This window comes from Electrophorus electricus, unplaced genomic scaffold (assembly GCF_041902795.1).
Source record: "Electrophorus electricus isolate QZ-2024a unplaced genomic scaffold, ASM4190279v1 Scaffold43, whole genome shotgun sequence".
NCBI lineage: Eukaryota > Metazoa > Chordata > Actinopteri > Gymnotiformes > Gymnotidae > Electrophorus > Electrophorus electricus.
The window spans coordinates 1,003,101-1,028,367 of NW_027658725.1; the positions used below are offsets into that span (position 1 = coordinate 1,003,101).

Sequence of the window (25,267 nt, forward strand, 5' to 3'; positions counted from 1 at the left end):
TTTTATTCAGTGAGAGATATGTCCTTTATGGGTGACATGCTACATTTGTTACTGTTTTCACTTGAACAAGGAAAATCATACTCAAAACAGATATATAAGTGGACAGTCAGGGTGAAATAAGTAACATTCTCCTTTTAATGTTATATTTTTAAAAAATATTAAAGGTCCTAAGTATGTCAGTGTTTTAGTTAGTCTTTTGGCCAATGTTTTTTTTAAAAAGAGATAAGATACCAGAAAAAAATAGAAAAGCAAATAATAGAGGGAGATGGCATGGGATGGAGGGATGGAGGGATGATAAAAGACAGGGGTAGTAACGGATAATTTATTCTATTCTCTCAGCTATTCTCTTTAACTAATTCTGAAGTCTGTATCTTTATTTTCTATTTGAATGTTAACTTTACGACTAGCTGATTGGGGATTTAGGAACGACACTAGCGTTGATTTTGATTCTAGCCACAGTTCTAGTAATAAGCAGTGTTACAACTCTGCATGCAAAGTCACTGAACAGTTGACTGTTAATTCTGTAGTAAGCATAATGCAAAAAATACCTAGCATAAATAAATACGCAAGAATGCAGAGCACGAATAGTCGTTGCTTACAATCACTAGACAATCACTAGCAACTACATTTGCTAATCATTTTCTCTTTAAGGTTGGTATAAATTGAAAACTATTGCAGAGGTGACGTGTGATGTCATAATGCAGCCGCATCAATTATGCAATTATGATGTAGTCAAAGAACAGATTTTTCAAATGAACAATTTCTGTGAACCATTTTTAGTCTACAGATCACAGATAACGGTTACACTTGGATTTTCAAAACTAAATTTATTATGGGTCAGTCCGGTAGTTACGACTGCAATCCAAGACGCAAGGAACCTGTTCTTTCTGACAAGTATGAAAAGGAAAAGCATGGGATATTTGGTAAATATAGGAAAAAGAAGAACGAAAAGACACGAGCCCAGATCCCTGCCAGAATATTCACGCAGCTTGTGCTATTGTTCACTTGCTGTTGTCGGAAGGGTGTTAAGAGAAGGAACACTACCTCAGTGGATGACTTCTTTAAGGGTAAGTTCTGACCACAGCCACCACTTGGATGAACTGTGTGTGTGTGTGTGTGTGTCTGAGAGAGAGAGATCTACGTAGAAGTGTTCTAAGTATCTATACAACGCTAATAAGACATTTTCTGTTACTTTTTAAACAGATACTAGACCAAAGTATTTACTGAAGAATGACTTGCCTACTGAGAGAACTGAATCAGCCATGGTAAGTAAAGTAGAACCAAGACAAATGATTTAAAGCCATACTGAGGCAAGGGACAAAAGCCACAAAAAATGGAAAAATAGCTATGGTGAAGAAGTGATGCTAATTTAATGCTTGTACTTAAGTACACTGAAATGTCTTTGAATATAAATTACAAATGCATTTCAACAAATGTTGGAGAAATTAATTAAAAACACTAATGTCAATTTATTTAGAATATATTTAGGACACATACATTTAGCATATGCAATCTTTGTCAATTACAGGAAAAAAAAAATTGTTGGTGGGTTTTTTGTTTGTTTGTTTTACATTCTCCTTAATATAGAATTAACAGTCGACTGTTCGGTGACTTTGCATGCTGAGTTGTAACACTGATTATTAGTATAATTGTGGCTAGAATCAAAATCAACACTAGCTAAAATGACTGAATGCATTGGAATTTATTATTCCAATAGCACAATTTGAATGGGTCTACGGTACCTTAGTGTGTCAGGTCCTGTTATTTCTGTTGAACATTTGATATTTGGGGGCACATTTTTACATCATTAGGCCTGCAGGCTATGTGATAACGGCTATGCGATAAAAATTGTATTTGTTTCCTTTCCAGTCCAATACAAACTATAAATTCCAAATGCATTAAAATGTAATTAAAGTCATATTTCAATTTAATGTATTTAAATACTGTTCAACAATATTTCTACTTATATCTACAGGTGGAACTGAAGTCTTTCAAAAAGATAGAACCTCCAGATATGAATTTCAAGATGATGCTTCCTGAAAAGACTCCTTTGAATCAGATTTATGATCACAATGACTGGGATGAATGTATTGAGGACCCGGAAGCCATGTTTGCTAGAGTGAGAAAGTCTGCAGTGGAGCAGAGCAATCCTAACACTTGTTTTCCATAAATTCTCACAATGCTATGAACTATACATTTCAAGTAGATGTAATTAAATATTGCTTAACACTGTTTCTCTTCATAGCTGGAACTGAAACTGAATTCTTTCATAAAGATGCAATATGATTTCTGTGAACATGATATGGACCAACTGATTGAGGAGATGGAATCCACAGTTGTTAGAGTGAGAAAGTTTGCAATGCAGCAGAGCAATCCTAACACTTGTTTTCCATGAATACTAACAATGCAATTAAATATGCATTTCAAGTAGATGTAATTAAATATTGCTCAACACGGTTTTTGTGTCTGCAGGTATTAGACGCCGTACTTGCTAGGGAGGATATGGCTGCATAACCTCTGACGACAGCAATAAACAGCATTAAAAATACTCTGACATTTTTCAGTCTAATCTCTGCCTATGTTGTCTGCAACACAGTCAATTAAACCATGGATAGTAATTATATCTTTTTTTTTTTGTCTCACAAACATTCTGAATGTCACATTTCCTAGAGCTTTTAAGATACAATCACCATACTTGGCACCCACACTATTTTTTCCCTTGATGTCCACTTACATCTATGTGGCTTAATAATCACAATTCATTTTTACACAACCAATTTCCAACCTCTATAGATATCGCTCGGAATTCAACAGACACCTGTTGCTACTGCACCTTTAAGACGGATGTAAGATAAATGAGCTCCTTTATGATTGGCTGCCCTGTATTGTGCTTCATTCAAAAGGTACTCAGAGCTGAAATGCCTGAGAAAGGCAATTTAAGTGGGTGTGCTAAACCTCTATAGGCTGACTAGGCAGAGATAGGTCAATAAAGTGTTCTTGTGACATTAGAAATACAAATTTCAATATGGGGGCATTTTTGCAGCTAACTAAAACACTGACCTAGTTAAGAATTTTAACATTTAAAATAAATAAATATATAATATATATTAAAAGGTGAATGTTACTTATTTCACTCTGAATGTAAAACAGTCCATATTGTGTTAAATGGGATTTCCATCCCATGTTTTTAAGGCTGCCTTATGTATAAATAAATAAGCAAGAATGCAGAGCATGAATAGGTCAGTCTTCCATTCTGTATCACATACCTACCTTTGATAACACCGTGGTAACTGGAAAAAAAACAACCCTTTTTATTCAGTTGTCACTACTTCCAATAGACTTCACGCTAATCTCATAGAAGTCCACCCCTTTCCGTGTCCTCCGGAAACAGCAATTCCGTTGTGTTGTGACAGGATTTGTTCCTGAAGTTGTATGCGTTTTCTAAATTTGCACCGCATTTCTAAAGTGTGTTACCACTTTGATGAATATGCTTTGTGTATTTGCAGCACGATGGGTTTTCCAGGACACCGTAATTTATGCATGTTTAATTCCATCTTTTATTCACGTACTAAGCCCAACTCTATAGGCTAATATTTATAAAACCGAGATAACCATAGAAACGTCTTCATCTGTGCTTGATACTTTCACGGAAAAACGGAACTGCTGCTTGTCAAGCTTGTTTCATCAGGTTTTATATCATCGTCATGACGTGTTTGAATTGATCCCAGGCATATGCAGTCCTCATCAAAATCCATTCAAGTCCTAGGCTGTGAGTAAGCTATGTTCTCTCTCTGGTCACAGTTGGCAAATAAATTGTGCATATAGATTGTGGGGAAAACACTTTAGCACGTGTTCTCCAAAGAAGTGTCTTAATATGAGCTATCTAGCTAGTTCCAATGTCAACTGTAATCATAACACTGGGTTTCTCTCTGTGCTCAGGTGTCTTATTCGCATGCCAGTAACATGTTAGCGATATTGCAGTAGTGTGAATTTTTATGTTGCCCGTGATGAAAGGTGACAGCGAATAAAAATCCAAACATTTTTTTTGTTCAGGTCTTTTTAACGGTCATAACCCACACATATTTATCTAACAAAAAAATCAGGTTCCCTAAACTATCCCACATGTCATACTGAAGGAAAAAAAATCACTTGTTGCTAAGAGATAGTAGAAGCACAGTAATCCTCTACCTGTAAAAATAACTGAACGTTACAACTCTGGCTTTGAATACATTCTTATGGATTCTATTTACAGTGTGGTTATACAATAAAATAAGTTGTACATTAAAATAATTGTAATTATTTACAGGTGCACACGTTTGCCAGAGCGCAAGACTAATTGCGTCTTAAAGTAACAATGCTTATAGATGTATGTCTAGAGAAATTAGGGCGCAAATGTAAATTTGTAGCCAGTTATCTATGATAAAACGTAACCTGTCATATTTGGAACATTTCTCCTTACCACAGGGCGAGACAGTGAGGATTTTAGGAAAAAACATTACGCTACCTGAATTTACCAAACTATACTGCGGAAGTTAAAGAATCTTACGTTTGAAACGCTTACACACACACACACGTAAATAATATTTATTTTCAAGAGGGTGACAACGTATGAGAACTGAGAACTTGCATCAGTAATGACGAAATAATACATATTCATAACATCTAAGAGTCAAAACTCCGTTTTAAAACAAAACAATGAGGTGCGCTGTATCGCGAATATCAGTTAAAGGACCTGTAAAAACCATATTTGATATTTTACTTAATTCTCTAATCGAGTAGATCACAGATTCGAACAGGATGGGCTGTGTTTGCTCGTGTATGAAGGTATGTATGTTTTTTCCTACACTTTGGGAACGATTTTAAATACGATAATCTGAAAAGGATTAAGATTTATTGTGCATGTCACGGAACGCTTCCACTGGTCACGTGGTATGGCCCGCCGCGTTGACTGTCTCGTGTGTAACCTTGCCTATGTTGTTCAGCACACACCTGCATCGGTTTACTCTTGTCATGTTTGTATGTATTTAAACCCTTGTTAGTGTGTGCCTTATTGTCAGTCGTTGATCATGTTCACGGTCACAGTTTGTGTTATACGTGAGTGCCGGTGTCTGTATCGTATGTTAATAATCGTTAATAAACGTCTCCGTGGAGCGAGTCTACGTCCTGTTCCTTGACCAGCGGCACTCGGGCCGTTACAGTGCGTAACTGATTAGCATTTTCCTGTAAAAAAAAATAGCGCAAATGCAGATGATTAAAAAGTTTTGTTTTGTTTTTTTTAAATCAAAATGAGATTCTTGTAAGAATACCGAGATATCGCTAAGTCGCGATAATACTGCATATACAAATCCATACGTTTCTACAATGCTTTTCTACAGAAAAAGAAGGAGAAAACGAATAGAAGTTGGTGGAGACACATAATCTCATCCTCCAAAGTGTCTGACTCCTGCGTGGCATTAGACGGTCACGCCGCGAATGTGACCACCTCCACTTCTTGCCCCTCTTCCTCTGAGGGGTCCCTGATCTTCAGTACTGCTTCTTCCTTTTCACCTGTGGACATATCCCACAATGCCTCTTCTACCCAGTCGTGCCTTCCTGGTCAAGCCTCCTCCTCCTCCTCATATGAGTCGCTCAGGACTACAGCAGTGATTGTTCCTGGTTAGAGCTCAGCAGATTTGATCATGTTGTTCAAATGCATAGTCTGTTTTTGGTTAAGGACATTTACTCCAAGTTTCTGTTCTCTATACAGAGGCTGCAGATAAAGATGTGGACTCCGTGCGCATTGAGAGGTGGGTACATTATCAAAATTCATCTTCGTGGCAGAGAAAAGTGTGGCATGGTGGTTACCCAATGGCACTGCCATTGTAACTTCCTTAGGGCATAAAACGAGAAAAAACATCATTGTATTTTTCATTCTTCACACCTTTATCTGTCTAAGGGTTGTTATGTGAACATTTTGTGCATAACTGGCCACTCTGTATTCATCTCTCCCTTCTTTTCTGTCTCTCAGGTTTCCGGCTGTTCTGATGCAGGCAGACACTCGTGTTCAGCCGCGGAATTTATTGCGACAGCTGCTGCACGTCCTCAGGAGTAAAAGGATGCGTCAGATTGGTCAGGGTGAGGGCCAAGGCCACACCCCCATCCATTCCGCTGTCGAACACCTCAACATTCGGCAGCTCGGGTAAAGACGAGAATACACACCGCGTTTTACTACACAGCCTATTAAGAGTAGATGATTTTACAGTTTACACAGGTGAAGCTCAGTCTTTTTCTCCTATACAAATACAAACATATTGTAATTAAATGAACAGTAAGTCATTTAGCAGTTCTTCTTCACATTATGAAACAGCCATTATACTGACATGTAGTGGCCTGGATGTTTCAGAGCTTGTGCACTAAATCTATTTTTAACATGGATGACCTGTTAGGTTTCCCAACATTGGGAACAGCTGCTATATGAACGCCACTCTGCAGTGCCTACTGAGTATCTCCTGCTTCTGGAGACCCATCAGAGCTCAGTCATCCTGCTTGACGGATCCTTCTAGTTGCCAGATGCTCAGGTACCCGTTCAGAACCAGAGGCTTCACATGGGTCTAAATGAACTGTTTAATCATGAGTGCTTAAGGAGGTGCTGTGATGCTCAGAGATATAAACCACTTGGTCTCCCTGTTGCTGTGTGTAGATGTTTTTCAGATCTGCAGCAGGCCCAACTCACCACTCGCAGCACAAAGCAGAAGGTGCAGCTCCTGGGAGCCCTGCTTGAGTGTGTTTCAGCCCGCTGCCCTGCATTCGAAGAGGACTATGAACAGGTCCAGCTAAATGGCCCCCTCAGCCATTCAGAACACATCAGAACCTCACGCAGTACCCTGCAGGAACTGCACATGGCCACCTTTGTTTTCTCACCGTGCTGCTGTTGAAGTCCAGGAGCAAATCCTCCTCTGATGTTCTCCTGTGCTGTCCTCCACAGGATGCTCATGAGTTCCTGATGCTCTGCTTACTGCAGCTGAAAGAGGAGGGAGAGAGACTCAGGGCCTCTTTCTTCTCTTACATCTGCCCTGTGGCAAACTTTGAGTTTCATATCAAGTCTGTGCTCACATGTACCAGGTAATTAGGTATCACTGTTGCATATCTCCTTTGTGTTAATGGACTGGTCTTAACCAGTCTTAACATGTTTGTTTAAAGTACATTTTCTCACGGAGAGTAGGCGCTTTCTCCGGACATCTCTTTAAAGTATTCATGAAAGTTTCATAACATACATAACTTAAATATGAACATTTAAAATGCTCACAAGTTCAGCTTGTATTCATCACATAGCTTTCAAATCTCAGAGTGTGTGTGAGTTTGGGAAAACATAACAGACATGGACTGAGCATTCTAAATGTTTTCTGCTCTGATGCTTCACATTAGATAAGATGTTATCTACTTGTAAAACTGAGCAAATTAGCATGTGATAACTCACACACTGTATAAGGGATGCAGGAGATTATTTCTGTGCAAATGTTGTAACATTTCTGTTCTCCATTTTGTGAAAGCTGTGGAAAGCAGAGCTGCAGAGTGGATGTCTACAACCACCTCTCTGTAAATCTGAGCCCTGCTACGACCGACAGCCTACACACTTACTTTAAGGTTGGTCACCTCACACACCCTCTTTGGATAAGGCTTCATTACTGTGTTGTAAAGGAGAGAATACAGTTATGACATGCTACCATTTTGATTTTATCACTCTCAATGAAAGGGTCTCTTTCTTTTTTCAGCCAACACTACTGGAGCGTTTTTGTGAGTGTGAAGCAGGCTGCGAGGCAACTGAAGAGGTGGAGTTTTTCACACTGCCACGGTGAGTCTCGTCTGACGTAGATGACCTTAAAGAATGAGTTTTAAACCAGTCCAACACACACACCCTCCTCCACTCACACACACTTCCAGTCCTTAAGTCACTTTTCCTCTTGGAACAGTATTTTCGTCCTCCACCTTAAGCGGTTTGACATGCTGGGCCAAAAGCTCTCAGACGTGATGGACGTCCCGTCCGAGCTGGATCTCTCTGCCCTTCCTGGGGTGGCTTCTCTCAGGCAGCAGTCGAGGTGAGCTCGTACCATCAACCCGTGCCCACATACTTCTCTGTCCACCCATTCCCATTTAGCTACAAAATGCCGACTGAATGGCTTTGTGGTTTGTCCTCAGTGGAGCAGCGGGAACCCAGGACAAACCGCAAGAAATGCAAAATGATAAACTGGGGGAAAACTCCAGTCCCCAGCCAGGTAGAGTTGTGCCATTTTCTTACAGTGGAGTGATAATACGGCTGTGTATAAGTATCTGCCATAATGACTAAGTTCTTTTAACCCATCAGTAGTAAATGAGAGAGGAGAAGGACAGGGAGCTAGAGGACAGCAAGTAAGCCTACCGGTGAGGAGAGAGAGAGACCAAAAAGAAGAGAGATACAGGCTGAGAGAGACACAGAGACAGAATGAGAGAGAATGAAAGAGGCCTGTTAATACAGAGATGGCGTTCGATCCGTGATGCGTTTTCAGTTAATCGTATGAAAAAAAAGATGTATTTGTTTGTTGCAGGAATGTGCACCCACTGGCACCTACAGACTCCAGGCAGTGGTTTCTCATTTAGGTGACAGCATGGACCATGGTGAGTAATCTGACATTATTTATACACGTGCAGTAGAAACTATTAAATGACTAAGGACCACCGACTACTCCGACAGGCCACTATATCAGTGACACAGCTGAGGGAGAAGGACAGAGCTGGTTGTCATTCAGTGACTTAAAAGTATCAAGAAGCACTGAGCCAGCCATCCTGAAGAGCAGGACAAAAACAGCCTACCTGATTTTCTACGTGCACAGGTAGAATCTCACCTTTCAGACTTGGGAATGTAGGTACCTCAGTCTAGGAGCACTCTAACAGAAACAAGTTTTACAAGCTTATATATGTAGGGAGTAAATTAGCCTTTACTGTGCCCTGGGACTGCAGGTCTCTTGTGCATGACAGGTGAGTGAGGCCTACTCCCAGCACCGGTTGACAGGTGCTAACCTTCTTTCTCAGTCCTTTCACCCTTCCCTCTCTGCAAAAGAATTTAAAAAATTTTAACACATTAAAATGAGCCATTTTTTATTCTCCACAAAATAGTAAATGCCCCCTCTGGCGTTCTTGTTAAAACACTTTTTCCATATTTTTAACCCATAGATGTATAACATGAATAATACTATACTTGTCAAGTCGACATATTTAGATGAGGTGTCCTAGTGTCAGTTATTGTCTTCTAATCGCTATTGGAGATGTACAAGTCCCCATTCTTTATCCCCAACATTGTTCATACTAAAAGATTAATTTCTTTTCCAAGTAGCACATGGCAGTGATTAAACACCTATTTACATGGACGTCACTTCCATCGCCACATATGAGAACACTACCAGGGTGCTTCACTGACGGAGGAAGAGCTTCAGTCCTTTTTGAGAAATAACCAACTTGTATTTTAATTTGCAGATGTTAGGAGTGAACCAGCATCTGTCTATAGTTCTTTTAATTGTGAGCACACATATTTAAACCCTTGTTTTGTTGTTGTTTGTCAGTGTTTGACCCCATGTATGCTGCTTTGTTGTGTTTTAAGACTGCCTGTTATGTTCTAAGTAGTGTTAATGCTTAATGTTCTTCGTGTTTGGTTTTGTCTTGTTCTGTATGATAATAAACGTCTGTGGCATCTGAACCGCAGCTCATCTTTGCATCCGGCTTCACGTCACAGGAACACCGACCGTTGAAGGTTGCCTCGAGCCAAGGGAAAGAAGAAAAAGGGGAAGAAGCAGTGTAGCTGCTTCTACCCAACCCATGCAGGAGAATCCTCCATACTTGTGGGAACACTCCCTGTCTTCACATCGGGGGAGAGTATCTCTGGAGGATTTTGGGGGGGCCCTGGTGGTGGTCCAGGATCAGATGCTGCAGAGTCCTGCCTACCTTCACTGGATTACCGGGACCCGTACGATTACGACTACCAATATCCAGGGTCAGACTCTGCAGGGTCCTACTATCCCCCCACGGACTACCAGGAGGACTATGAGGATTACAGCAGGAGTGAGGAGTATGTTGACGTCGGCCTCAGGTCAGACACCGAATCCGACTGCTCTGAGGATCCATCAGTGGAGGTGGAGGAGGCCCGCCATGAGGATCCTTCCTGTGGTTTATAGACCGGGTCAGAGGACTCTGAAAGCGACGAGCCTCCGATGTTAGTGCTTAATGTTCTTCGTGTTTGGTTTCATTTTGTTTTGTGTGTTAATAAACATGTGTCTCATGTGAACCACGGCTCGTCTTTGCATCCTGCCTTGTCTCCCACGTCACAGAACAGCAATTCATCTACACTTCTCACAGATAAAACTATCGCTAACGGCGAAGAATAAACATGTTGCAAAAAAGCAGTAAGAGCTAGTATGCAGAAACAGTGGTGTTGGCGCGAAACAGTTTCAAAAACAGGAGTCTCCTTATGAAGGAAGGAGGTTCTTATGAACCTCTGTATTTTGACAGCAAGTATTGACCATGTGCCATTAAAACCATGCCAGGTATGGTATTAATCCACAAAATAGCACATCAAATCTAATTATTTGGCTATTACAGGGTTATGCAATATTCCCTCAACTCAGCAAAATGCAACAGCTTGAATTACTTAATTGATTAATAATAATAAAAAATCTTTCCTGACTATAAAAATATAGCTTACCCATTCGAAAGATTAAACATCCAGTGAGTGTGTATCCTGGCATGTTAAGGTAAAAGGCATCTCCGACTGGAATACATTTAAGCGGTTTCGGGCGCCATCTGGTGGCGACTTGGAGTCCTTATCACGCTCTCATTTCTTTTGTATGGCGGGACAAGTGTTTTGTTATCCTACCTATCGAACAGTTCTACCTAGATTTAGTGCACTTATGTACATTAGCATTAGTCCAGGCTTCTGGTGTTTATTTTGGATGCATATATTGTAATTAGGCTACTGTGGACATTGGTATTTTGTATAGCTACAGCACCTGTACTTCACACACGTGTAGTAATCGGATCTAGAAAGTTGCCAGCCCTATTAAAATATTAGGTTTATAGTATAACAGTTTAATTAAACAGACAAAGTGTTAATCACAATCATTTGCATGATGATTAATCTTGAACCAAAAATCTTACCGGGTGCTGTAGTTCTCTTTCCAGACACACACCCAATAAAACTGTGCTTGATCATTTCTTATTGATAGCCACTGACTATAGGATCAATAGAATAGTACAACCAAATAACCTTTAATGTTTTGCTTTACTGTAATACAATTTAGAATTGCGATGTTACCCTTTTAAGAAGAACTGAACACATTGTGACAAGAGCAACTGGATGAAGCTTTATTGACATGCTGGTCAAGGACTCACATCCAATATGTTTAAAATACATTAATTGAGGCCAAGTGCAGCATAAAAAAATATTTTAACTTCACACAGAACCAAAACAATCAACATTAAAATATATAAAATATATAATGTATAAAAATATGGGTATTGTTAAAAAAAAAACAAAAAAAAACTAACCCTAATCCTAACCCTAAACCAGTAGCACAGACGTGTGTCCCAATTTGTCTGGGACAGCAAGAGAGAGGGAGAATGATAGATAGATAGATAGATAGATAGAGAGAGAGAGAGAGAGAGAGAGAGAGAGAGAGAGAGAGAGAGCGAGCTACTTGAAAAGAAATGTGAGCTATGTCCTATTTTCCTTTCTTTACTGCAACACTGTCATGGGACCCAACGTTAAGTCCTTTCTTTGGTTCCACTTTCTCACTGTTCACTTTACTATGTTATGAGATGCTATGAAGCGAAAAATAAAACATGCCACGACTACTGTACGCATAATGAAGCACAAATAGAACATGAAAGTCCAAGCTAATGTGATCTTTGGTGTCATCTGCTGCTGCCTCTTGCCGTAGTTGTGACAAGTCACCACAAGAGGTCTCTGTTAAAGCGAACATAAAAACACAAGACAGGTCTTCTGTGCCCTACGCCCTTAATTCTACTTGCTCTAGACACAAAAGCAAATGTTAGAAACCGGTTCAAAGTGACCAGTCCTTCAGGTTCAATCTCCTCCAAGTAACCCACTGCCATCCATCCTCTGTAGTCGGATCCGGGGAAGTCAAGAGACACTGACACCAAGGTAGTGAATCAAGAGAGCTCCACTTTATCGAGGAAAGCACAGAGTATATATGTGTCCTAAATCTACTATCTAAATCTACAGGATGACGGGGAAAAGTGAGGCATGTTCTAAGGGTCTATGTAGAAAGGAAAGAAACAAGGTTAGTAAAGATTAGATGTTCTCTGCATGAACGAGCCACTAGCTGTTCCCGTGCCCGTCATGAGCCACTGCTGTCCTTAAAGAGAGACAGGGAGAGAGAGAAAGAGAAAGGGAGCGGTAAAGAAGACAAGAAGAGGGAGCGGATGACCTCGGGCGACCAGCTCGCGGTCAAACCGCCATGTCATGGCTGATAGGCAGAGACCTTGCGTTGAGTGCCTGAAGACAGAAAGGCTCCAGTATCTAACACGCCCCTCTTTGATTCCAAAGGAATCACATATCAGTATATAGACCTTTCTCATACACAGGCACCAAGGCAACATTAGCATGATTAATCACGGAGGTAGAAATGAGAGTTATGAAAGAAGACAGGAGTGACAATAAACAGGGTCCACAAACAAGAATCAACACAATAATCAGGAGTACGGGAAAACATATGTTTATGAGCCAAGATCCCCAAGGGCCGACAAGCTCAGTTAACCAACTGAACCAAGAATCATCGGCGGGTGGAGGCTCAGCAATAGCGGTCTTCATGTGCAAAATGATGTCAGTAATGCTGTTATAGTAACTAGGGATGTCAAAGCAACACGTTTCATTAATGACCTTGCAGATGCCTCCCTCCTTTGCCAAGAGGAGATCTAGGGCTAGGCGGTTCTGCATGACAGCGGTACGGATCTTATTTACCTTATCATTGAGTAATGCCATGGCGTTTTCACTCCTATTGGCTAAATTAAGTACCTGCCATGCCAAACCATTAATTTTATTAAGGGCTGCAGTAGTTCCTCCTCCCAGGAACAAACTCCCACCCGCGTTCATTCCAGGATTAGTCCATGGGTTGGCCAGTACATACCCACCATACCTATTAGGGGTGCCATTAATTACAGACCTTTTAGCTCTGTCAGATGTCAACTGCGAACATGTATATATGACCAGAGATGGGATAGTTAATGCTGGGGTACAACATCCTTTTCAGGGAAATTGATGACGGGTATGACTAACAATCAAAGTGGGTAGGCTGGAGTATTCCATCCTACCGCATACCCACATGATAGCTGCAGATATGCCAGTGCCCAGGATCGCAGGGCAAAGAGACGGTGTGCCTGTTATATTATTTATTGTGCATTTGCCCAGTCCCGTGCCTAATGTCCATACCTCATTTATACACAGCGTGTGACCAAAAAATGGACAATCAGGCAAGCCTGCAGAACATAGACAGGTGCTACCTTTCACAGGTAATACTGCTAGGGTCATATTTCTGAAATGGGGGTAATACCATTTACAAATGCCAATGTCACAGTCTGTCCTGTGGTTTGGCCATGAACGACCAAACAAGGCCCATGCGGGGAGATTACCACTGGCAGCTGCTGCCTTAGATACATTTCGTATAAACCGTACTCCCATATTGATCTGACAGTCGGATGAATTATGATTAAGTGCTGCTGCCATAACATCATCTACCAGGACTGGTACCCAGGGTGTATGGAATGCTTGACAAACCAGACAGTCCTTCCCTGGCTCCACCTCTCCTACCGCTACCAGGGAGACCACACAAGCTAATTTACCATTACACTGTTGTTGATGACTCTGAAAGCCCACTATCCCCCATTTTGTACTTTTTGAGACTGAAAATAATGGCAATATTATCAAATGAATGGGGCCCATTATTCCTATAGTAAGGTTTTGCAAGAACCTTTCAGGAAAGGACCAAAGAGTCAGCAAAAGGATGTTAATAGGCAGAAAGGATATCTATCAAGTTATAATACCAATGCTAAAGTGTATTGACATACAGGGCCAAGGAGTACTTCCTTGGTGTGTGGTGCAGCCAAGGGCCAGTCCCTCAGCATGAAATCATATAACAAATTTTGTACTATATGTGAATGTGTTTAGGTGCATTTTGCTTGTCGGACGCGTCAGCTACTGGTGATTTCTTCAGCCGGCTGGTGTGTATCCACTGTGCTGATCCCGATGTAAGCACAGCGGTTCGGGTCACTGCGATCACGGTTGTTGGGGGTCCATACGCAGCTTTACCAGCTTTCCAAGGGTTCAGTGATTTGACCAAAACAGTGTCACCTGGAATAAATGCATGAGTAGGCTTGTCTGCTGGAAGAGGGAGAGAGCAAGCGACATTACCATGCACACTGTTCAATTTCTCAGTCAACATTTGGGTGTAGTCCACCAAGATCACGTCCATGTCACCTGAATGAGAAACACCTGGGTTACATCTGACCCATGGGATGGTAAATGGTCTACCAAAAGTTACATCAAACGGTGACAATTTATTGGTGGCACTGGGCGTCATTCTGATCTCACATAACACCGCTGGCAGTAGATGTATCCACTTTTTTCCTGTTTCCATCATAGCCTTTGTTAACCTTTCTTTCAAGGTATGTTTCATTCTCTCAACAATGCCAGATGACTGAGGATGATAAGGGATGTGAAATTTCCAGTCAATAGTTAGGTAGGTGCATAGTTTCTGAGTTACCTTGGAAATGAAACAGGGTCCCTAACCTGAATCTATTACCCAAGGCACACAGTACCTCCGTATTATCTCCTTGGCTAGGATTTTAACCTAAGAACAAGGAAATGCCTCAGTCCACTTGGAAAACCTGTCTACAATCACCAGCAGGTACTTCAACTGACTACAAGGTGGCATGTGCGTAGTCTATCTGTAGATACTGAAAGGGATATTCAGGAGCCGGCAAGGCATCATGTTTGGTTTGTGTTTTACCCTGGAGGCTTCTAGCACAGGTTAAAACACAAGCCAAACATGATCTAATGGCAAATGTACAATTTTGCAAAAGGTGCGGTATCAGAATTCTGTCTTGTATGTGAGATTTGTTTATAGATCTGGGAAATGTCAAAGTATATATATCCATACCATGCCTGTTCAAACACAGAAAATATGTGTAAATATAATAGATAAATGCATTTATTATAAGAATTTTAACAGAGTTCAGTACTTAGATTTTGCATTTCTGATGAGAGAATCATTATCAAATAAAACCAAGACGAACAGCTGGGAAAGAATCGTGAGGATCCCTGTTTTCTGTGCACACTGTTTGCACAGAGCAGTGCGAGCCACTGCAATCGAGACTGGTTCTCCTTCTCCAGAAAGTTGATTATTTCAATGATCAGCAGCATATCATTTTCTAATTTAAGGCATATGTTTTGAACAGTTTGCATACTTTTAAGGCATGCACACTGGATTTGAAAATTAAGTGAACTGTCTTTGATGTAGTGTGAATGAGAAATAAAATGGATCATTAAGAATACATTGGTCAAGGAATGTGCACTGATGGAACCCACAGTCCCTCGCTCACCCTTGGCCAAAACGAGTCGAGGAAGAGCAAACCCATTCCTGGTTCGGTACGTCCACTTAACAGATAATTTAGTGGTTTTACTTTTTGGCTACTCTACCCACCTCTGTCTGTATTGCAGTTTGGGTTGTTTGTCTGTCTAAATGTCCGCTTAGCTACTATAGCTAGAGCTTTTCTAATTTTATGATGAACGGTCTGTCTGCTGTAGTTTTATATAGTTATGGAATGCATTGACGTTCCACCTGTTTTCTCACACAAGGCTTTATGTCAAGCATAAGCGACTGCTTTTCATGCTATTTAGATTTTGCTATTTTAAAGGTACAAGAAAAGTAATATAAGTGATTAAACCAAATTTCATCACCATACCCGCCCTTTCTCGTCTGCCCACACTTGGTGACGTATTTCGATGTCGTATGTACACACTGCAGGTGCGTATAACGTTCCTAAGTGCGGGCAGTTTGAGACGAACAGCTCTGCTTAGCAGAGAAGAGTCGGTCCACAGTAGCACCCCTCTCTCTGCGTCTAGCTCTGTTCACTCACTAGAGAGAATCTGTTTAATATAAACAATTTAATTTGATAATTTTGACCATTAACACTTTGTGCGCTGTGTGAGTGAAAACAATGTATGTATTCTGTGTTTTCTAACTTTCACAGCAGTTGTCGGTTATGTGTTGATTTTGTCAGATGCCGTCTACGTTATGAAATCATTTTAGCGGTGCCGAGCCACAGGTTGAATATTTGGAAATGACTGTTGGATAACACGTAAGCTAGTGAATGTTAATGGGTGCGTTTCAGTCCCTGTCATTTTCGTCCCGTTGTGGAAACCAATATATGTAAAAGAATTATCAAAAAAAAGGACTTATTGCTTGAAGCAGTGAAGCGGAAATGGGTTTTATGTTATGAGCAAATTTTTTGGCCCTTAACTCAAAAGATGATAATTTATTGTAACACCATGAAAGGTAGCAGCGACCCTTTTGGTCAGCTGCAACATATAAAATCAAGACATAACCTGTGCATACATATGGGTGTGCTTTCTGTGCCTTCTTGTTATGAGTAAAGTAACCTAAATAGTAAAGAAAACAGGGCTCTCAGCAGACATTAGTGTTTTCTGGAAATTTGCTTGCTACCTTACAGCTTGTTTTCTTAGAAAGAAACATTTGACGGTGGAGTATCAGTTTTTGAAATATGGGTTACCTCTTGAAAAGTCTAGAGTTTTAAAGTACCTTGTTAATGGCTATAAATGAACAGTTTAAATGCATAAAAAGAGCAGCTGACGTGTTGCTTGCCATATGGGCTAGTTAGCTCACCTTCATATGTACTGCTAACCTGACTGGTTACTTATCTTAGTTTGCCTTCTCCAACAGTCACCATTACGTGGGGTCAGATATTTGTTAGCTAATAAGTTACTTCCATATACCCACCAACACATTCTACAGGTCAACACATTCCTGCTGCCCCTTTTGTGTATGTGTCATGACTGTTTATTTAATGATGTTTAAGTTGTTTGTGACCTAATTATTAACCACTAATAAAATCAGTTTAAACCATTCATAAACTTTTTGTATTCAATGCAGTAAGATTTAGCCTTTGGAACTAATGGTTTAGGGATATGCATACCCAGCTGCTTGCCTGTTGAAATTTGCCTGTAAAGGTGTGCTGCCATTCTGATTGCTTTCTTGCCTGTTTTCTGTCCTTCATGAGTGTTGGTCTGCATACTGACAGTCTTTCTGAACTGACTGCCATTCACATGTATAACTGTCTGCCTTCTGATCCTCAAGCCTGCCTGCTTACATGTTAGATTGCTGTCTGTCCACCAAACTGTAAAAATGATTTATGCTTTTGACTTCATATCGCCTTTTCAGATCAAAGTATCCCAGGAGAGTCCTAAGAAAACTTGGACCAGGACAAATGGAGAAACAGAAGCGTCTTTTTGGCAGGAAGATGTAAGGCACTACAATGTTAAAAAATCTTAGAATAACAATATTAATTTTAAATGATTCTTATTTATACAGCATATTCCTTATAGAACCCAAAATCTCAAGGTGCTTTACACTGAAATGAACGAACAGTATTCAGTAATAAAACATTGATCAAATAAAAGTTAAAAGTCACAAAATATAAATGTAGAAAATGAAATTAATTTAAACAGAATTTAAATTAAACCGACTAAACAAGCTGAACAATTAGACTAAGCTAAACAAGCCACTCTTTAATCTGTATTAAACACCAATAGATACTATAAATACTTTCTGGACTATTCCAAAGTATCGGAACGATGAAACATGAAACAGATTAAACATGTTTCATCAGCCTTGTTATTTTAAAAGATTAGGAAGTAATGTTAAAGGAATTAGTCTTATTTTCCTTATAATGTGCTAAAGTAGAATAAAATAATTTTGATTGTATTGTGCAATTAACAAAATACAACATGGACCAGAGCTCTATCAGAGATTCATCCATTAAATAGAGAATAAGAATAACAATCTATAAACTTAGACACAAGCTCTCTCAAAATAATTTAACCATGGATTTTAGTTCAGGCTGTTGATGTTTGAAGAATGACAAACGAACATTTCCTTATATATTTTTGTTGTTTCCATAGTAAAATTCCTTCACCTCCAAAAGTGGCACAGGCTTCTTCAGTATTTAAAAAGGTGAGTTTACAATGGCCAAATTTGTTATTCATCAGAAAATCGAATTGTTGCTAAAAAGTGAGATGTCAGCACAGTTGTTATGTTATCCTGATATTTAATGTCTTTTTATTCAACCTCCTCTATGGTTCTCAAAACAAGAGCAAGTTAAAAAGCACGAGACAAGACGAGAAGAATAAACCTGTGAGGAATGACAGCAAAATGCTCCTTGATAGAGCCAAACAAATCATCCCAGACTTGGAGAAGCTGGATATTGCACCAATCTTGACCCATTTTGTGATGGCTCTGACTCATGAGTATGCCATTTTTAAACCTTGTCTTCTTCTTCTTCTTCTTCTTCTTCTTCTTCTTCTTCTTCTTCTTCTTCTTCTTCAATTTATCATTTTTATTTTTGGTATACGTTTGAATGCATCAGATTTTTAGCAGAAATATTAATTATAGTTCTAAAGAATGCTTTTATTCACATTCTTTTAGGCAGTGGACATCTATCCGGAAAGCAATCCCTAGTCTAATAAGTCATACTACATTGCTTAGACATCAACATATTTTAAATGGGATTCATATTAATTGTAAATCAAACAACCAAAACCATTTTGGAGCCATTTTCAATGTTCGCCTTTCTATGTTATCTCTCCTTTCTTTCACAGGAGACAAAGGTCATGATCTCTCATATGGGTTCATTCATTGCGGACATTGTCACTGAAGTAACTGTGATGGGTCTTCTTTCATCTCTGGAAGAAATGTTAGATGTTGATGTAAGATCAGTGTTGCTTTCAGATTCCAAGAAGGAAACTGCAGATTTGCTGAATGCTTTCCGTACCAGATCTTGTGAGATAAATCATTCAGCTTCAGTCCACGTGAAGGAGGGGACAGCTCATATAGACTCTCTAAGCAGAGATGTTAGGACTGCAGTTATTGATACGCATCGCAGTTGCCTGGATGACCATGAGAGAGACCAAATTTGGATGAAATTCCACTCTGCTATGGAAGATACAAATTCAGAAGCAATGAGTGAGGTTCTGATAGGAGATACTAAGAGTTTGACATCGTTATCCTCAGATGTCCAAGACGATGGTACATCTAGACCTATAAGTACCATTGCTATAGCTGGCTCTCCGGTTTCGGATATGCTTCAGCGCTTTGATGATGAGATGGAGGAATTTGCTGAACTGTTGCAAGACATCACTCCCCGCATAAAAGGAAGGACGCAGTTTTTGTGCCGTCATTTAATAAATCCTGACCTTGAAAGGGTCTCATCTTGTGAGATCTGTGGTATGGTCATGCAAATCTTTCTAGAGCAGGATGACTTGAAAGCATCACAGGCATCATCAGAGCTACGCACAGATAGTATGAACACCTCCTCTGACGTCATGGCAAGCCAAGTTATGGAGTTGGTTGTCCCACCCTCTGTGAAGAAGGCTCAAGAGTCCCCCAGCACACACGATGATTGGTCTTCCCTGTTCAGTATCAATATACATAGCTCTCCATCACTAGAGTCTGAGATGTCTGCTAGGTCACCATGTACTGAGCCTGCTCTGGACAATCAGAGCAAAACCATGAAAGCCCAGAAGGGGAGATTGCATTTCCTATTCCCCTTCAGTAAGGTCTCAAAGAACTTAAAGGTAAAACATTTGACTTATTTCTTATTTAGATTTTGTTACATTATTAATTTTTAAAGTAGTGCATATTTGAATTTCATTTCACACTGAATGTGTATATATCACTTTGCATAAATTACATAATTTGTTCTAAATTATATTCTGTTGCATTATTGCTGGTTTGTATATGTACTTTTAGTTATAAATTTACTTATGCTCTGATATTTTTCTACTAAATCATTGTTTTGTTTTTGTTAGAAACTCAAAAAGAAAAGCAAGGAGCACCCTAACACTGTAGCTGCTGCTGCAACTACAGGTAAGAACATATTGCTAGAAACACATATGACAATTTAGTTGTTAGACAGAATATCACAGTTATATCCATTTTTTAAAAATCAATAACTTTTTTGTCTTATGATAGGTAGTGAAGATGTTTCCCCCATCTCGTCACGTTTCACGAGGATGTTATCGTTCTTTACAAGGCAACGCTCAAATCATCAATAAAGCCTGAAACATCAATTTGCTGAAAATGTGCAAAAATGGCTGGTTTTTGATTACATTTACATTTACATTTACAGCATTTAGCAGATGCTCTTATCCAGAGCGACTTACAAAAGTGCTTTGTCCTTTACTCATAGAATATCTTAGTACAGTACAGTAGGTTAGAGTCCCACATACCAATGAACTAGAATACTGTAGAATACAGGGATCAATGCTGATACCTAGAAGTACAAAATACATAAGGTCTATCTTAAACAATGATAAGTGCAATAAACAATAAGTGCTAGAGTTTTTTAAACAACATAAACAATACCCTACAATAAGTACAAATTTAGTCAGTCAATATGGGAGCAGTGTCAGTTGTCCTTTAACTAGTCTGCAAATAGATGGGTCTTCAGTCTGCATTTGAAGACTGCAAAGGACTCTGCTGACTGGACAGCAAGTGGGAGTTCATTTCACCATCTTGGAGCCAGGACAGAAAATAGTCTCGATGCTTGTCGTCAATGAGAACCGAAGCAAGGAATTTCAAGCCGAGCCGTACTTGAGGTTCAAAGTGCTCAAGCAACGGATCGGGCTTTGACCATTGACTTCATGTATGAAGGGGATGATCCATTTTTGGCTTTTGTAGGCAAGCATCAAGGTTTTAAATCTGATGTGTGCAGCTACTGGGAGCCAGTGAAGGGAGTGCAGCAGTGGAGTAATGTGTAAACTTCGGAAGATTGAAGACCAGTCGTGCTGCTGCATTCTGGACAAGTTGTAGCGGGCCGATGGCTCTTAGAGGAAGACCAGCAAGTAGCGAGTTGCAGTAGTCTAGCTTTGAGATCACAAAAGACTACACAAGCACCTGGGTAGCGTCCTGCGAGAGATAGGGCAGAATCTTTCATATGTTACAAAGGAGAAATCTGCAAGACCGTGTTAGATTAGAGAAGAATGTCAAAGGCTGCTGAAAGGACTAGAAGAATCAAAACAGATGACTGTTTGGCAGCTTTACCAGCATGAAGTTTTTTCGTCACATGCTATGAGGGCCGTTTCTGTAGAATGTGCCGGTTTGTAGCCAGACCGATTGATCACTTTATGCAAGTGCATGTACAACCAATGTTTCAGGAACTTCTTACTTATTAGGTTTCATACCTCAAATGTTAATCAAAATGAAGATTTTGAGGAAAATAAGTTTAATATGTAACTTTTCTCCAAAATATACCCACCACTTTACTGGATATTATTGATCCTGATTTGTTCACAAACAGTAAATGTCATGCTTTACAGTACAAATCTTTGTAAATTTTGCAGATAATTAATCTCTTATTAGTATTCTTTAAGTCTTTGGTTTGGTCTTTTTTGGGGCATATTTTGTTTGAAATTGGATGTTTGACAAATCACATTATTTTTTTGTTACACATAAAAGGGTCTCTTTACATGAAGAAAAAAAAATTGAAAGTCATATAAGGGTTCTTTTGAAGAAAGATGTACCCATCTACCAGTACCCATCTATCAGCTACTTACTCGGCTGCTGCTAAAAATAGGGATTTCAAATATTTTTTGAACTATTGACTTATTTTCCCAATAACCAAAATGTCAGTGCAGCATTCTAGAAATGTCACAATGCATATGACATGACAACATCTTTGACGTCACTACAAGTATATAAAGGTGAGCGCAAGCATTTATATGTCATTTCACTTGACAGATTTCAGCAGTTATAAAGTTGGAAGACAATAGAGTGAATTAAACCTAATCATAGGTGAACTTTACTGAACAAGGTACGGTTGAATAAGTCAATTTTGTAATTACAGAAGGCTATTTTCCATCTAATTGTATGTGTATGTATCTGCGTTGGCGCATATAGGGGTTAATTGGCATTACTGATTTGTTAAAATTTTTAATTATTTTTTTTATCAACTTAGAGTTCATTTGATGACTTTATTGGCAAGAGATCAGCCTGCTGTTTAAAAAGGAGCTGTCCAAGGTGTAAGGTATCACTCAGGGTTCAAAAATATGTAAAATGACTAAAATGCATTTCTTTTCCAAATTCAAAGAGAAATTTCGCAATATTTCAAGAAACGGGTATTATTCCTCATCTTTGATTTAAGACTAGAATCAATGCTAAACATGCTTGCAATGCACTGAATTTGTTTTATGAGAATGTTTCAGTTTTCAAAGACGATTCAACGTCACGCCAGTGGATCATTGAAGGGTAAGGAATAGGCTTTATGCAAGTTCACAGGACTGTCATTAAGAGTTTTATAGTGTTTTGAAATATATCCACTTGTGGGAACCACACACAGTAACTCTGTGCTAAAACTTTGACTATTCAAATAACATGATAGCCTTACCCTCACAAAGGTTTTTCCAGAACATGTGCATTGATAAGAATTGTTGATGATTTATGTCGTAGCCATGGCCGAGAGGACAATGGACTAGAAATCCATTGGGGTTTCCCTGTGCAGTTTTGAGTCCTGCTGACTATGTGAGTGTGCTCTACTGTTCATGATCTGTGAGTCTGCACTCAAAACTCACTTTGTCTGTGAGGGAATCCAAGCCATCTTCTCATTGTGACCTTCTACGTGCTGAGCTGTTTTATTTGGCCATCAAAGGTGTGGTGGAAAAATGAGAACACATCAAACACGGACAGCCGTATGCATTGAGTAAGTTTATTGAATAAGTTTATTGAGTTCTGTCCCCTGTATAACAGAGAAAGAGAACTGACTCACAGTACAAGTCCCTCTCCCCTTGTACACAGAGAAGAAAAGAAAGAAAAAACAGCTCCTACAACGTATCTGAACTTTATGTTTTGGTTAGCCTGAGCGCAGGTGGGGTCTTCTATCTCTACGGTTAGAACAGTCTTCTTCTAGCTCTCTTTGTAGAACAGCATGTTAGCCGCTGATGTCCTTGGCTCTCACGCCTAGGTACGGACTGTTATGCTGTGACTATAGAAACACAAAGCAAAGTAAAGCGAAGCAAAGTACATTTCCACAACAAAAGGTATGATAATTTCCATTATTAGAAATCCAATGGGGTTTCCCCACGCAGGTTTGAGTCCTGCTGACTATGTGAGTGTGCTCTACTGTTCATGATCTGTGAGTCTGCACACAAAACCCATTTTGCTATTTGTGAAGGAATCCAAGCCATCTTCTCATTGTGACCTTCCACGTGCTGAGCTGTCTTATTTGGCTATCAAAGGCATGATAATTTCAGGCTTTTTTTATGCCTTTGGCTATGCTGTGTTTCCACCATAGCTGGCTTTCTTACTTCACCCAAATGTTACGAAGAGGTGTATCTGTAATAGGTACCGAAAGACAACCCATTTCTGGCCCTGTAGTTCTTCCACCCTACAGAGCCTAGTTGCAAGCCAAATATAACTTGACTGTTACATTATAGCCAGTCCTTCGATATCATCTTTACATAGCCTTTGAAAAGAACACTCCTAAGGCCTGCACACTAGTGCTTTGACCTATCGACACCAAACTTGCTGGCTCTAATCTAAGCCTTGACCAGATGGTGCACGGAGATTTTCTTGGCGCTGCATCATTCGGCCTCAACGTGTTTAGCCTGTGAAATACACATTGGAAATGACAGGGCAAAATGCACTTAAAAAAAAAAAACCATGACCGTGAGGCTTGTGCATCAATGATTTCATTTAGCCACATGAAATTCAATGGCTTTAATCTAGGCCTTGGACAGAGGGAAGTCACCGACTTTTAAAGCGCTAGCTTTAATGTTGTTCCTAGGGCGACCCATTTATCTCTAGACATAGACATTGCTTTAAGGTGAGGGTTGCCATTGTAAATTCCTAAAAACATAACAAGCCAATTTTGGACCCAGAGAGTTTATTTCTAAACCCAAGGTAACACAAGTGTTAGAGTTAATGCACTCTTTCATTTATTTTAGAGTAAACAGTACAAAATGTATTCTCTGTGGGACACTGGATCACCAGGAAAGGACGTGGGCACCATTGCTTTGTCTGAAGCTGAACTTCACTTACCAAAATTAAACACAAACCTAAATGCTCTCACAGCAACCAGTGTTTCAAGGTCAAGGTGGGCTTTTGGGCCAGTTGAACATAGGAACTCTTGCACCCAAAGCTACTATCGCAAGCCTAGAATAACAAGCCTCTTAGTAGGGCAATCTAGTGCCATTTTTACTGGACATTCGTAAGAAGCAGAAGTCATTTATTTTGCTCATTTCATAAGGAGACAATGACGCATGGTGCAGTGCAACTATGTATCAGAAGTAAAGATGAAAGGCTCATCAACCAATTGAACCTGGGACCACTCACACCCTAAGCAAAAATCAGACACCTAGACCAACGAGCCCATTTCCTGCAGCTAGTTTTGTTAGTGTTTCGACTTTTGGCTCTTGTCCACATTCTGGTCAGTTGGTATTATTGATTTGTTACAATTTTCCTTTTATCAATTTAGAGTTCATTCAATGAATTTATTGGCAAGAGATCAGCATGCTGTTTAAAAAGGAGCTGTCCCAGAGAAAGGTCTCACTCATTTTGCAAAATATATACCATTTTCTTTTTTCCTTTTTTTTCCTGTTGAAATCGAAAGCTAATCAGACGCTGGTATAAAAATTTGACAACATAGCGCACTATGTAAATATGAGTAAATAGCATTGCTTATCCAAATTCAAAGACAAATTTTGCAATATTTCAAGAAACGGGTATTATTTCTCATCTTTGATTTAACACTAGAATCGATGCAAAACATGCTTGCAATGCACTGAATTTGTTTTGTGAGAATGTTTCAGTTTTCAAAGACAATTCAACATCACACCGGTGCATCATTGAAGGGTTGGAAAAGGCTTTATTCAAGTTCACAGGACTGTCATAAAGAGCTTTATAGTGTTTTGAAATATATCCACTTGTGGGAACCACACACAGTAACTCTGTGCTAA

At 39.6% G+C, this 25,267-nt stretch overlaps 2 protein-coding genes across 2 annotated transcripts; both read left to right on the forward strand.

Annotated features, from left to right (window-relative positions):
- The first annotated feature begins 1,372 nt into the window (after nucleotides 1-1,372).
- Nucleotides 1,373-7,623, forward strand: LOC145656008 (uncharacterized). Its single transcript, XM_081709469.1, has 7 exons — nucleotides 1,373-1,378; nucleotides 5,376-5,655; nucleotides 5,747-5,786; nucleotides 6,008-6,178; nucleotides 6,426-6,557; nucleotides 6,680-7,101; nucleotides 7,530-7,623. The coding sequence occupies exons 1-6, from the start codon at nucleotides 1,373-1,375 to the stop codon at nucleotides 6,912-6,914; spliced, it is 864 nt and encodes a 287-aa protein (XP_081565595.1). The 3' UTR covers nucleotides 6,915-7,101; nucleotides 7,530-7,623.
- A 128-nt stretch (nucleotides 7,624-7,751) lies between these two features.
- On the forward strand, nucleotides 7,752-10,291 carry LOC145656009 (uncharacterized). The gene is made up of 4 exons (XM_081709470.1): nucleotides 7,752-7,831; nucleotides 7,950-8,252; nucleotides 8,562-8,631; nucleotides 9,713-10,291. Exons 2-4 carry the CDS (start codon nucleotides 8,142-8,144, stop codon nucleotides 10,222-10,224), a joined length of 693 nt encoding a protein of 230 aa, XP_081565596.1. The 5' UTR covers nucleotides 7,752-7,831; nucleotides 7,950-8,141; the 3' UTR covers nucleotides 10,225-10,291.
- Nucleotides 10,292-25,267: the final 14,976 nt, after the last annotated feature.

Coding starts and splice junctions, on each gene's coding strand:
- LOC145656009 (XM_081709470.1), top strand. CDS start 8,142: ATGCCGACTGAATGGCTTTGTGGTTTGTCCTCAGTGGAGCAGCGGGAA. Junction 8,253..8,561: donor AAACTCCAGTCCCCAGCCAG/GTAGAGTTGTGC, acceptor TGTTTGTTGCAG/GAATGTGCACCCACTGGCAC. Junction 8,632..9,712: donor AGGTGACAGCATGGACCATG/GTGAGTAATCTG, acceptor TCTGAACCGCAG/CTCATCTTTGCATCCGGCTT.
- LOC145656008 (XM_081709469.1), top strand. Junction 5,656..5,746: donor TACAGCAGTGATTGTTCCTG/GTTAGAGCTCAG, acceptor TTCTCTATACAG/AGGCTGCAGATAAAGATGTG. Junction 6,179..6,425: donor CTCAACATTCGGCAGCTCGG/GTAAAGACGAGA, acceptor ATGACCTGTTAG/GTTTCCCAACATTGGGAACA.